This window comes from Corylus avellana, chromosome ca3 (assembly GCF_901000735.1).
Source record: "Corylus avellana chromosome ca3, CavTom2PMs-1.0".
NCBI lineage: Eukaryota > Viridiplantae > Streptophyta > Magnoliopsida > Fagales > Betulaceae > Corylus > Corylus avellana.
In genome coordinates, this window is record NC_081543.1 from 17,910,047 (window position 1) to 17,921,996 (window position 11,950).

At 36.2% G+C, this 11,950-nt stretch overlaps 1 protein-coding gene across 8 annotated transcripts; it reads left to right on the top strand.

The window, feature by feature from the left end:
- The first annotated feature begins 4,887 nt into the window (after window positions 1-4,887).
- LOC132175483 (cationic amino acid transporter 8, vacuolar) lies at window positions 4,888-10,793 on the top strand. Of its 8 annotated transcripts, none has more exons than XR_009439431.1 (3): window positions 4,888-6,764; window positions 9,623-10,132; window positions 10,378-10,793. XR_009439431.1 is itself a non-coding variant. In XM_059587444.1 (3 exons), the coding sequence occupies exon 1, from the start codon at window positions 4,995-4,997 to the stop codon at window positions 6,756-6,758; it is 1,764 nt and encodes a 587-aa protein (XP_059443427.1). In that variant the 5' UTR covers window positions 4,888-4,994; the 3' UTR covers window positions 6,759-6,764; window positions 6,976-7,006; window positions 9,623-10,793. The 8 variants fall into 8 exon arrangements, 6 of the variants coding, with proteins under 6 accessions (XP_059443427.1, XP_059443428.1, XP_059443429.1 ...); XR_009439433.1 differs by having other exon boundaries at window positions 10,383-10,793; XM_059587444.1 differs by adding an exon at window positions 6,976-7,006 and having other exon boundaries at window positions 9,623-10,793.
- The last annotated feature ends 1,157 nt before the right edge of the window (window positions 10,794-11,950 follow it).

Sequence of the window (11,950 nt, forward strand, 5' to 3'; positions counted from 1 at the left end):
GGGTGATTCGACCACCCTCCCCCCCTGGCCATGGGCATGGAGGGATGGTTCGACCACCCCCAGATCGGCCAGGGTGGCTGGAGCCATCCCGATTTGGTCCTTTCTTTTTTTTTAAAAAAAAATTTTTATTTTTATACTCAAAACGACGTCATTTTGGGTTAGGTGTGTGTTGTAGTTTTAGGGCACAAAACGGTATAGTTTTGGGATGATGGTATAATAGGCATAAAAAGTCAAACAATTTGAATTTAACATTGAAAACTAACAGAAGGGTTCAAAGTGAGAGTAAACCAAAGTTCAAGGGACCTAAGTAAGAGTTTTGGTAGTTCCAGAGTGTTTGTCAAATTGGCTGAAAATTCTGGAGCTTCCTAAGGGTGCGTTTGGGAGTGCGATTTCAAAAAAATAACCTGTGATGTTAAACCAAATCGCAATTTTAGGGTGTTTGGGATTGCGATTTTAAAAACGCAAATTTTAAAATCGCAAAAAAATCTGCGATTCCCATAAGCTGATTAGAGGGTGCTTATTTAAAAAAGTGCGAATTTAAAACAAAATCGCGATTTCTAATAAAAAGATATTTGGTGCAATAGTTACTTTTTTTTGAGCGGAAATGAAAAAAATACCAAGAATACCCACCTAAAATATATTAAAACCCTTTTTTCTCTTTTTTTTTTTTTTTTTCTTCCTCTGTCTTGTTCATCCTTTCTCCGCCGAGTAGCAGTGTGCGTCGTTGTTGTTCATCTCTCCGCCCCTCTACCAAGTAATAATCTCACCTTAATATTTTCTTCCTCTCCATATAACTTCTTTACTTTTGTAAAACTTTCCACTGTTTATGTGGTTTGTATGATTATTGTGCCTTTTTATATATGTGTTGCAGTCTCTTCTCTATTTTTCCCACCAAACAAACAGAGATATGGAGCAAATAATTCTGTCAAAATTCACATACAACACACATCCCACCAAAAAAAAAGAAAAAAAAAAAGGGTATTGCCAGTTAGTGATATATATATATATATATACCGTCTATTTTTTCTATGTATAAATGGAGGGACCTCTCTCTCCATCTCTCGGTGTTACACACATCCCACCAAAAAAAAAAAAAAAAGGGTATTGCCAGTTTGTGATATATATATAATGGGTAATAAACAGTGATATTTTGTGATTTTTTTTTAAAATTTTTTTATTTTGCAGTGCACATAGAGGCTGGAGTATTTTTCTGGATTATTGTGCACTGATTACTTGCAGTGCACAGTGATCCGTTACTGTGCATTGCACAGTAACAATTTAAAATACTGACTTTTTAATATTTTTTTTTTAGTGCTGTTTCGTTTCAATGTTGGCATCAACTCCACATGTCCATATATGAAATATAGTGAAGGATAAATTCAAATATTATTTATATATCAAAGAAACATGTGGCAACGTATAAGCTAAAAAATGACAAAAGTAAAGACTTAAATAAAGCTTTGATGGTTTATATATAGTTGAATGCTATACTTTTATGTTAATAATTCTTTTGGTTTTTATTGGTATATGAGATGGTTAATATATTAGTGTCTTACTAGATTTCTAAAATTATAATTTTGTAGATGGATAAACAAAATACGATATCCAATCCTAAACCTGAATCAAAACAAAGTAACTCAGATGCTAGAGCTCTTTGGACATCACAATTTACTACAATCTTTTGTGAACTCTGTGTGGATGAGGTATTTCAAGGTAATCGACCAAATACCCACTTTACAAAACATGGTTGGAAGAATATTGAGGTAGCATTTAAAAATAAGACCGGTAAGTCATGGGAATATCGTAAGTTCAAGAATAAGTGGGACACATTGAAAAAAGATTGGATTGCTTGGAACAAATTGAAAGGAAGTGAAACTGGATTAGGATGGGACGCAACCAAAGGAACAATAGTTGCAACGAATGAATGGTGGGAAAGGAAGTTAAAGGTGTGTCTCTCGTCATCAATTAATATGATTTTTTTAGTAATAGTTTGTATTTTTAGTTATTAATATAAGTATTTTAATTATGTAGGAGGTTCCTGAGGCTTCAAAATTCCGGGAAAAAGGTTTAGATAACCTTCATTTATTAGACATAATGTTCAGAGACATTGCGGCTACTGGAGAAAGCGCATGGACTCCCTCTTCAGGTGGTTTACCTACTAATTTTGAGACTCCTGTGGAGGTGTCAGGTGACTCGTCTAGTGAGTTGAGTCCTCAATATAATCATGATGATATTGAGACACTTAGTCTTACACAGACACCTAATCCTACACAGCCATCTAATCCTACACAGCCACCTAATCCTACACAACCACCTAATCCTAAACAGCCTCCCCAAGAAATGAGAAAGAAGCGAGTAGGTACCGTCATGCAAAGTAAAGGAAAGAAAGCAGGAACTGTGTCAAAGCTGCTACACGAGCTCAGCAAAACAAGTAATGCTGTTGAGTTAAAGGCCACAAGTCAAGCAAATTCAAGTAATAGTATTCGTGATGTCTTGAAGCGTGTGTGCACCTTGGATGGTGTTGAGGAGGGTTCTGATTTCCATCGTATGGCAGCTCGTATCTTTCAGAATAAAGAAAAGAGAGAGGTGTTTGCTGTGTTGGAAAAACCACATTTGCAACTTATGTTTCTAAAAGATGAAGCAAAATCGATAGACAACCGCCATTTCTTTACTTGATTAGCAAGTGGATAAATTTGCAATAAGACACTTGTTATTTTTGGTGTTGGGATGTTTGAACTATGTGTTTTTTTTTATTATTATTATTACATTTGGACAATGTAATTTTAGTTTATCCACTTGATATGACTTATGTTATTTTATATTTGAATAATGCAAATTTGATAAATGTGATTGTTGAACAATTTCTTTAAAAGATAGTTTTATGTGTTTATCTTATTAATTGTCAATATTTTTTAGGTATCACTCATATGGACTATGATGATTATATGGATTATGGTAATGATGATCATTTTCATGATAATGACGAGAATGATGATGATGATAGTGATGATGAATTTTACCATCTTGTTTTTGCTGGATGTCGTGCAGTAGTGACGTATGCCATTAAATACATTGATAAACAACCTTATAGAAATTCTAAAGAAACTGGATATAGGTGGTTGATACATATGATGACTGGAAATGAGACTATATGTCATGATATGTTTAGAATGAAACCACGTATTTTCTTTCAATTATGTAATGTTCTGCAACATACATATGGACTTCAGCACACGAGGCATATTAGACTAGAAGAGTCAGTAAGTATATGTTTGTTTATTCTAGCACAAGGATCATGTAATAGAATGGTTCAAGAAAGGTTTCAACATTCTGGTGAGACTATACATAGACATTTTCATACAGTTCTGAAAGCGCTTAACCTAATGGCAATGGATCTCATCAAACCTTCTGATCCCACCTTCAGTGAAGTTCCCAAAAAAATTCGGCACAATCCATTGTATTGGCCACATTTTAAGGTACTTATTTTATTTGTTTATCAATATTGCTCAATGTGTGCTTACATTTTGTTAAAGTAGCTTAATAAGTATCTAAAATTTAATGACATGTGTATTTTAGGACTGTATCGGTGCCATTGATGGAACACATATCCCAGTTGTTGTTAGAGAGGATAAGAAAATTCCATACATTGGAAGGAAAGGAACACCAACTCAAAATGTGATGGCGGCATGTAATTTTGATTTACTTTTCACATTTATTATGGTAGGATGGGAAGGTGCGGCACATGATACACGTATTTTTTTAGATGCTATTCGTAAACCATCTGCAAACTTTCCTAAACCACCACCGGGTATAGTATTTTTTTAATCTTATTGATTATGAATGCATATTGTTTATGTACATCTCATATATGGTTATTATTATCGTGTGTAGGAAAATATTATTTAGTTGATGCTGGATACCCCTTAATGAAAGGGTACTTGACACCTTACAAAGGGGACAGATATCACCTTCTCGATTTTCGACAAGCTGGTCGAGGAAATGGGATAGAGGAGAGGTTTAATTATATTCACTCATCACTTAGAAGTGTTATAGAACGAACTTTTGGTGTGTGGAAGAATAGGTGGCATATTTTAAGGCAAATGCCATCTTATGATATTAACGACCAAATGCTCATTGTGGTTGCTACCGCGGTCCTTCATAATTTTATTAGAATACATGACATAAAGGATAAGGGGTTTAAGTGGGATAAAGATAACTTCGATAATAATGATGATGATGATGTAAGGAGTAACAGTCAGGAAAACATTGACAATATACATGACGAGGAGATGAAAGTGGTTCGTGACAATATAGCCCGATCCGTTTGTGGGTTGTAAACAGTGCTTTGTTATTTATGTTTTAGGCTAATTTTTAATGTCCTTTAAGTTTTTTTTGGTGATTTATCAAGTACTAATTTAAATTATTGGTGAATTATGTAACAATTAAATTTGATAAACATTATTAGTTTAATTTGATGGATTGTTCTTGTATTTTTTATCATATGTCTGTTTGGAATATGTTTCAGGAAAAAAAAAATACAAAAACAAAAAAGCATATAGAAACAAGTAATATAGCAATATATAATTGCCTAAGTAGAAAACTCAAAGTTAATGTCAAATTATAAGTCATATTTTTGTTTGCATAGGTGTTAAAAATGGAGGCTTATAGACAATGTTAGTTATTTTATTGTTATAAAGAAATGTCCTTATTGGTAATTTGGTCATGAAACCGCAATTATATGTTAATGTTATCCAAATACTCATTTGATAAAAAAAATACTTTTTAGCATGTTTCACCAAACGCATGTGCGATTTTAAAAACGCAATTTTTAAAAATACAATTTTTAAAATCGTAATTATTAAAATTGAACTCCCAAGCGGCCCTAAGTTTCCCCAAAATTATATCAATGGCGTCCGCCGGTTGTCGCTGTTTAAATCCTTACCAATCTCTCTGAACCAAAAGCAACCCAACCAGCCTCTCTTTGAGCCGCTAGCATGGATGTGCGGCCTGAGCAACAACACTCAGGGCCTCCTGGTAGAAGCTACTGGCGATGGAGCAAGCAAGACTTCTTCCCAGAAGCCTCGTTCCAAAGCCTCGCATCCTACAAGGCCGCACTCTCCCACACCTGCTCCCGCCTTAGGGACCGCCTCCTCCACCGCTCCACCGACGCCTTCGAGCTGGTGGAGCTCCGCAAGGCCAGCGAGCACAACATGCACAAGTGCCTCAACTGGTGGGACCTTGTCTGGCTCAGCTTCGGCTCCGTCGTCGGCTCCGGCATCTTCACCATCACCGGCCTCGAAGCCCACGATGACGCCGGCCCCTCCATTGTCCTCTCCTACGCTGTCTCCGGCCTCTCTGCTCTGCTCTCCTCCTTCTGCTACACCGAGTTCGCCGTCGAGATCCCTGTCGCCGGGGGCTCCTTCTCCTACCTGCGCGTGGAGTTGGGCGACTTCATCGCCTTCATTGCCGCCGGGAATATTCTCTTGGAGGCCGTAGTCGGCGCGGCCGGGCTGGGCAGAGCATGGTCTTCCTACTTCGCCAGTATGATCAAGAACAACCCCGATTTTCTTCGCTTTAAGGTAAGTTCCTTAGCCGAAGGTTTTGATCTTTTAGATCCGGTTGCTGTTGGAGTGCTTCTAGTTGCCAATACCATAGCGATGAGTGGAACAAAGAGGGCATCTTTCCTAAACTGGGTTACTTGCATATTGAGCGCTATTGCCATTTTGTTTATCATAGTGGTTGGGTTTGTCCATGCCAAGAGCTCAAATTTGGTCCCCTTTTTTCCAATGGGAGCAAAGGGTGTTTTCCGGGCTGCTGCAGTTGTGTATTGGTCTTATACCGGGTTCGATATGGTGGCGACGATGGCGGAGGAGACTAAGCGGCCCTCAAGGGATATACCTCTGGGGTTGATTGGTTCCATGGCTGTGATCACTGTGGTTTATTGCTTGATGGCTTTGGCATTGACAATGATGGAGAAATACACTGAGATTGATAGGGACGCGGCGTATTCGGCTGCTTTTGGTAAAATTGGCATGAATTGGGCCAAGTATTTAGTGAGTATATGTGCACTGAAGGGGATGACTACTAGCTTGTTGGTTGGATCTCTGGGGCAAGCTCGATACACGACTCAGATTGCAAGGGCTCATATGATTCCGCCCTGGTTCGCTCTTGTGCACCCAAGGACTGGTACTCCCATTTATGCTACTCTATTGGTAACCATAACTAGTGTAATTGTAGCATTTTTCTCCAGTTTGGATGTGTTGTCGAGTGTTTTCTCGTTCAGTACACTCTTCATTTTTATGCTTATTGCAGTTGCATTGCTTGTGAGGCGATATTATGTCAGGGATGTGACACCCAGTTTGGTTAAATTCCTTGTATGCTTATTTGTTATTATTGGATCTTGCATTGGAGGAACGGTACTTTGGAATTTGAATAGGGGAGGGTGGATTGGGTATGTAGTGACTGGTTTAGTTTGGTTTTTGGGGACTCTGGCAATGGCGCTGCTTCCAAAGCACCAAGCTCCAAAGGTTTGGGGGGTTCCTCTTGTTCCGTGGTTGCCTTCATTGTCCATTGGGATGAATATTTTTCTTATTGGGTCACTTGGTTCTGTGGCATTCTGGAGGTTCTTTATTTGCAGCGCAGTAATGCTCATCTACTATTTCTTCATTGGTCTCCACGCTACCTATGATGTGGCGCATCAGGACGAACAGGAGTTGAAAAAAGAAGAGGGAAAGGAAGATACGAATCAAGGGGCGTAACGGTAGGTATGTTGGTATAGCAACATGTTGGTGGTTTCCACATTCCAGTTACTGTAGTTGATAATGGTCTGATTATTGCTTAAAGATACGTTGCATATTACAGAATTTCTTTTTCTTCCTGAATTTATGGCCTTGATTGGAATCTTTTTTTCATGAAATGAATCCATCTATTTAATTTTAACTTGGTTTCATACATTTTAACTTTGTATTTGTTTAGGTGAATCAAGGGGCTTTTGTCTAGTGCCTTGGTAAGTGTCTCCGGTTGTCTAGTACATGATGCATTTCTAACAGACTTGCTAACGAGACTCTCTACTCTTCACAAATTTACATTGTTTTGAAGTCAACCTAAACCCTAAGACATGAGGACTTACAACCATTGTTTTGACCATCGAATATGGCAACACTAAAAACCGAATAGATTCTAATTGATATATTAATATTCCCTGCGTTGTTTATTAATTTCTCTTACAAGTTAACATGATTAACATAAATCTGACCTTTTGTTGGATTGCCAGTGTAATTGAGCCTTTTTGGTAAATAGATAAGATTTTGCCTTGTCTTAATCCACCGTAAAATTTGAACTTTAACTTCACTTTATCTATATAGGAAGATATTGAGAAAATTTTAAAAAGTTGACAATGATGGTATGAACTATCTTTCTTTATCATCTTACTTGTTCTTAACTATGAACCGTACTTATCAAAAAAACTATGAACCTATGCATTGTAAGACTTATAAAAAAAACATCAATCAATCTTGCATCATTGGAAATCTTAATACCATAATAACATTGGCATTGGATGTACCTAGAATGTAATTATTCCATGGGCTAGTTTGTATTGCATAGATTAAATTGAATTTATTTTCCTATATTTATTTAAGTTATTCGTCTTCATTGCCTATGTAGAATTATTTTTTTCTTTTAAGGGAAAACTACACTTACCTTCCTCAAACAAACACCCAAATTGCAATGTGCTCTCAAACTTTAAAATGTTGTAATTGACACCACCCCCCCCAGATTACCTAGCTAGTCCTATCACTTAGCCCCCATCGTTAGAATTTTTTGCTATATCCGACGTTAAATGAGTAAAATTCCATTATACTCCTATCTTATTTTTCAGAAAATACAATTATGCCCTTAGATTAAAAGAAAACCTTCCCTAGCCATGGAGACTCACGGCCTGGCCATGGGTCTCCTCCCACAATGGTTCTTTTTTTTTTTTAAAACAAAAAAAATATTTTTTTATGTGATGCAAGGGTATTATTTTGATTTTTTAAAATTTTTGTCGGATTTAAGAAAAAATCCTAACGGAAGGGGCTAAATAAAATGGCTAGATAGTGTAGAGGGTCAATTGCAACATTTTAAAGTTTTGGGGACATTGCAATTTGAGTGCAAGTTTGAGGGAATAAATGTAGTTTTTCCTTCTTTTAATAGATAGTGCTTGTTGATCTTTTTATGTGTAATATGATTTGTTTACGTGTCATTGGCTTCATTTCGCTAGATGACTCCGCCATAAAAGATGAATATGAGCCTTCAAATATTAATAATAATAATAATAAAAAGATTTCATTTCAATGGGTTGTCCAAGTTCCTCATAAGAATGTTTGGAAAATGGTTGCTATGTTGTGCTTTTGGCATCCAGCCACAGTACCCATTGCTTGAATTTGGAATATTACATAACAATGTATGACAATTTGAAGTAATCAGTAATCTGTAGATGATGCAAAAGAATGACCACAGAAGTGGAATTTTGGATCCATTGGATCCATTTTTGTCCGTGGTAGGTATAGGAATTCAGGATTATATTTGATAATGCATGGCAATCATTTATCATCATCGAAATGAATGGGATAAGTTGTGGAGAAGTATGCATTTAGTTATTCTAATTTCTCCTGCACTTGTAGAATGGAAGTAAGAAGAAAAGAGAGAATAAAACCAAGTTAGACAAGCAAAAAACATAAACTGTGTGCTATTTCCAAACGCTTACAAAGGTGAAAAGCATTGATGGAGACAATGAGAGGGGGGCCTGTAACTGATATGCAGTTACTGGTATCAAATAGAGTCGTGTAAAGTAAAACATACATATTTACACTTTGGTGGAAGAAATTTGTGCAAGTAATTTTTGTCTGGGCTGTTGCAGTCTTTCAAGAATTATTTAAACCTTAAAACAGTGTCATTGGGTTTTGAGGAGAGTAGAACCTTAGCTAATATTTTTTCCTTGTATAGTCTTTTCATTTAATATTCTTCTTTGTTTTACTTTTCCTTTCTCAGTAAATGGAACACAATTTTGTGACAACAGTGAGTTCAGCATGTCTCTTTACACCTTAGTTTTATTTTGGTGAATGAAGATTTACCTTAGTTTTATTTTGGTGGATGAAGATTCATGCACATTCATTTGATATTAGAATGAAATTCAAATAAACGTGATGAAGATACGTCAGCTGTTCCCTTTTACAGACTCAATTTATTAAGATTAGTTCCTTAGATTGTTAACACTTAGCCATAGCAAGGTGGATATCTAAGTAAGCAAACAGTAATATATGTTATGCAACTGATTACAAGCATGCTGGTTCTTTCTTTGAGACGAGTCAGTAAATAACTCAAGTTGTATGAGCCCAGAATCACTTTTGCCATGGTTTGCTCTTGTTCGCCCACAGAGTTAGATCACATAATGCAGCTTTACTAGCAACTGTAGCTTGTTTCTCCTTGTTCAATGCTTTGCTTTATATTGCTAAATACACCCCCTCATTTTAAGACTTGTGACCTTTGCATTGTGTGTCAGGGAGATATAATATGAAATGTTACACTGAAATGAATGTCATGTATCTTATGCTTACGTTGTCATTATTGGTTCTTTGATCAGAGGCAGCACTTTGGAATACAAACGTTATAAGATGGATCTGGTACGAGGCTCCTGCATTCCTGTACTTTTGGGGACTATTGAAATGTTGTTGCTTCAGAGCAGTGACTTGTGAAGGTTGGGGTGTATATCAATTCCATGGTCAGGATTTAAAATTAGTGCATCTAATGGTATACATGAAGTCAATGTTGGCACGTATTTTTTTTAAAAAAAATGTAGAATCATCTACTCCGTTTAGATGCATTAATTTTAAATCTTGACTAGTATCCATTTCACTTGAAATGGAGAGGATCTTGGTCCCTCATTTAAAGGCTTCTGGCCATTGCCTTGTGCATCAAGAGATATAATGTGAAATGTTACTCCGAAATGGATGTCATAATCTCTTTTGGGTACTTTTTCTTTATTAGTTCGTTGATCAAAGAGACAACACTTTGGAATTCAACGTGAGAGGAGTCATGGATTAGGTACGCGGCTGCGGCTGCAACTGTGGCACTGGCTCTGTTTACTGTGAAGGTTAGGGAGGTTCTACTTCTTGTAGTGCCGGCATTGTTTTAGTTGGGCTTAATATTTCATTTAAATCACAGGGATCTGTTGTATTCTTATAATAGTCACTGGATAGATAGATTAAGGCCAGTTCAAAAGATTCCATGTTATGCAAAGATTAAATTTGATATGGAGATGGAAAGTCTACGGGCAAATTTTTATAAATGATTACAGGAATGAATGCACTTTGATTTTTGAGCATTCTTTATTGTTAGCCTAGCTTTTGGAAGCGGCAGGAAGCCATGACCTTAATGCAGTCATTGCTGACTACATCTTATTAGTGGAGTTTTGTAGTGCACCAGTGATCAAAATTGACAGCAGCAGTTGCTCAAGATATCCGCAAGGAGGAGTGATGGTGATGGTGATGGTGATGGCAGAATCATCTTTAGGATTTATTTCACATGTTTTAATTGGTTTATGATGTTTGGGTTTTAATTCATTAGAAATTAGATGTCTTTATTTGTAATAATTAAGAATTATTATCCCTTAAGGATTAGGAGTTCTTATTTAATTTGTTTTAGGATAATTGTAATTTTAGGATTTGGATTTGTAGCCTAAATGAAAGGCATGCATCGGTTCTGTTTTCATAATTGTTGATTGAATAAAATTTCATCTCAACTATGTGAAGATAGATCCTATTATGATTTTCAAAGTTTTAAAAGTATGCGATTTTTTTTTTTGTAAGCAAATTGGGAGAAGGGTTTCAAGGATCAAAATACTGAGAATGGGTGGATTCCCAATAACAGACTCAAAACAAAAATTATAGTGCATATAATACAACTAAACAGCAAAAGTTAACCTAATCCTATTAACAAGGACCACATAAAGCGGTTTAAACACCAAACTAGAGAACAAGGATAGGGGCATAACTGTCACGAGACCTTTTAACCCAATCCAAATTCCTAATGCAAGGAATGCGGACAGGGGATAATCCTCAAAATGTGTTTCAAAAAAAATCCATGAAAAAGAAAGGGTAATATATATTTATTCACATGAGATAATCAAATGATTTAATGAGAAGAGCAACTTAAAAACCCCAAAGCTTCTGAAATGGAGGGGCAATCAGCTTCGGTTGTTAATAAACCAGAGGTTGAAATTGAGAAAAGAAAAGAATTAGAAGAAATTAAGAAGGAAAGCATGGATTTAAAGGAGAAAAAGAGAGAAGATGCTATGACGTAGGGTGTAAAACTTTGGTCACGAATTGAAAAAGTTGCAGGGTGAACGATGCATCAATTGATAAAGTTATAAGTGAAAAGTTAGTGTTGAATGGAAACAAAGTGAAAAGAAGGATTTTCTAAAGTCTTCCATTGAATTACTTCCAATTAAATTAATTGCTTGTTGAAGACAATTGGAAATCAATTTGTGGTGCTTTCGGAGATTCTGGGATGACTTTCGATTCGAGAATTGAAAGTATATCACTTTTCTATTCAATGAAATTAAATTCTCACGTGGAGAGTTTTTTTTTTTTTTTTAATGTGCACTTCAATAAAGAAAAGATATTTGATCTAATTTGGGAAGACTTTTTAGAGAGATATTTGACTTGACAAAATTTTTAAATTAGAAGAATTGAATTTAGCTGCTGTTTGAGGGAAGATACATCGATTGACCATTTGGAGAAGGATTCTGTGGTATGTAATGAATATTGCTTGCGCTATAAAATTAAGGAATCGTGGGATAGAGTTGGAAAAATATGAAATCAGCATCGCATCATCATCATCCTGTTCTATGGCCCCACGAGACGCATCCTCCACCGTAACCTTGCCTCCGAGATCATTCACCTTTCATGTA

Coding starts and splice junctions, on each gene's coding strand:
- LOC132175483 (XM_059587444.1), top strand. CDS start 4,995: ATGGATGTGCGGCCTGAGCAACAACACTCAGGGCCTCCTGGTAGAAGC.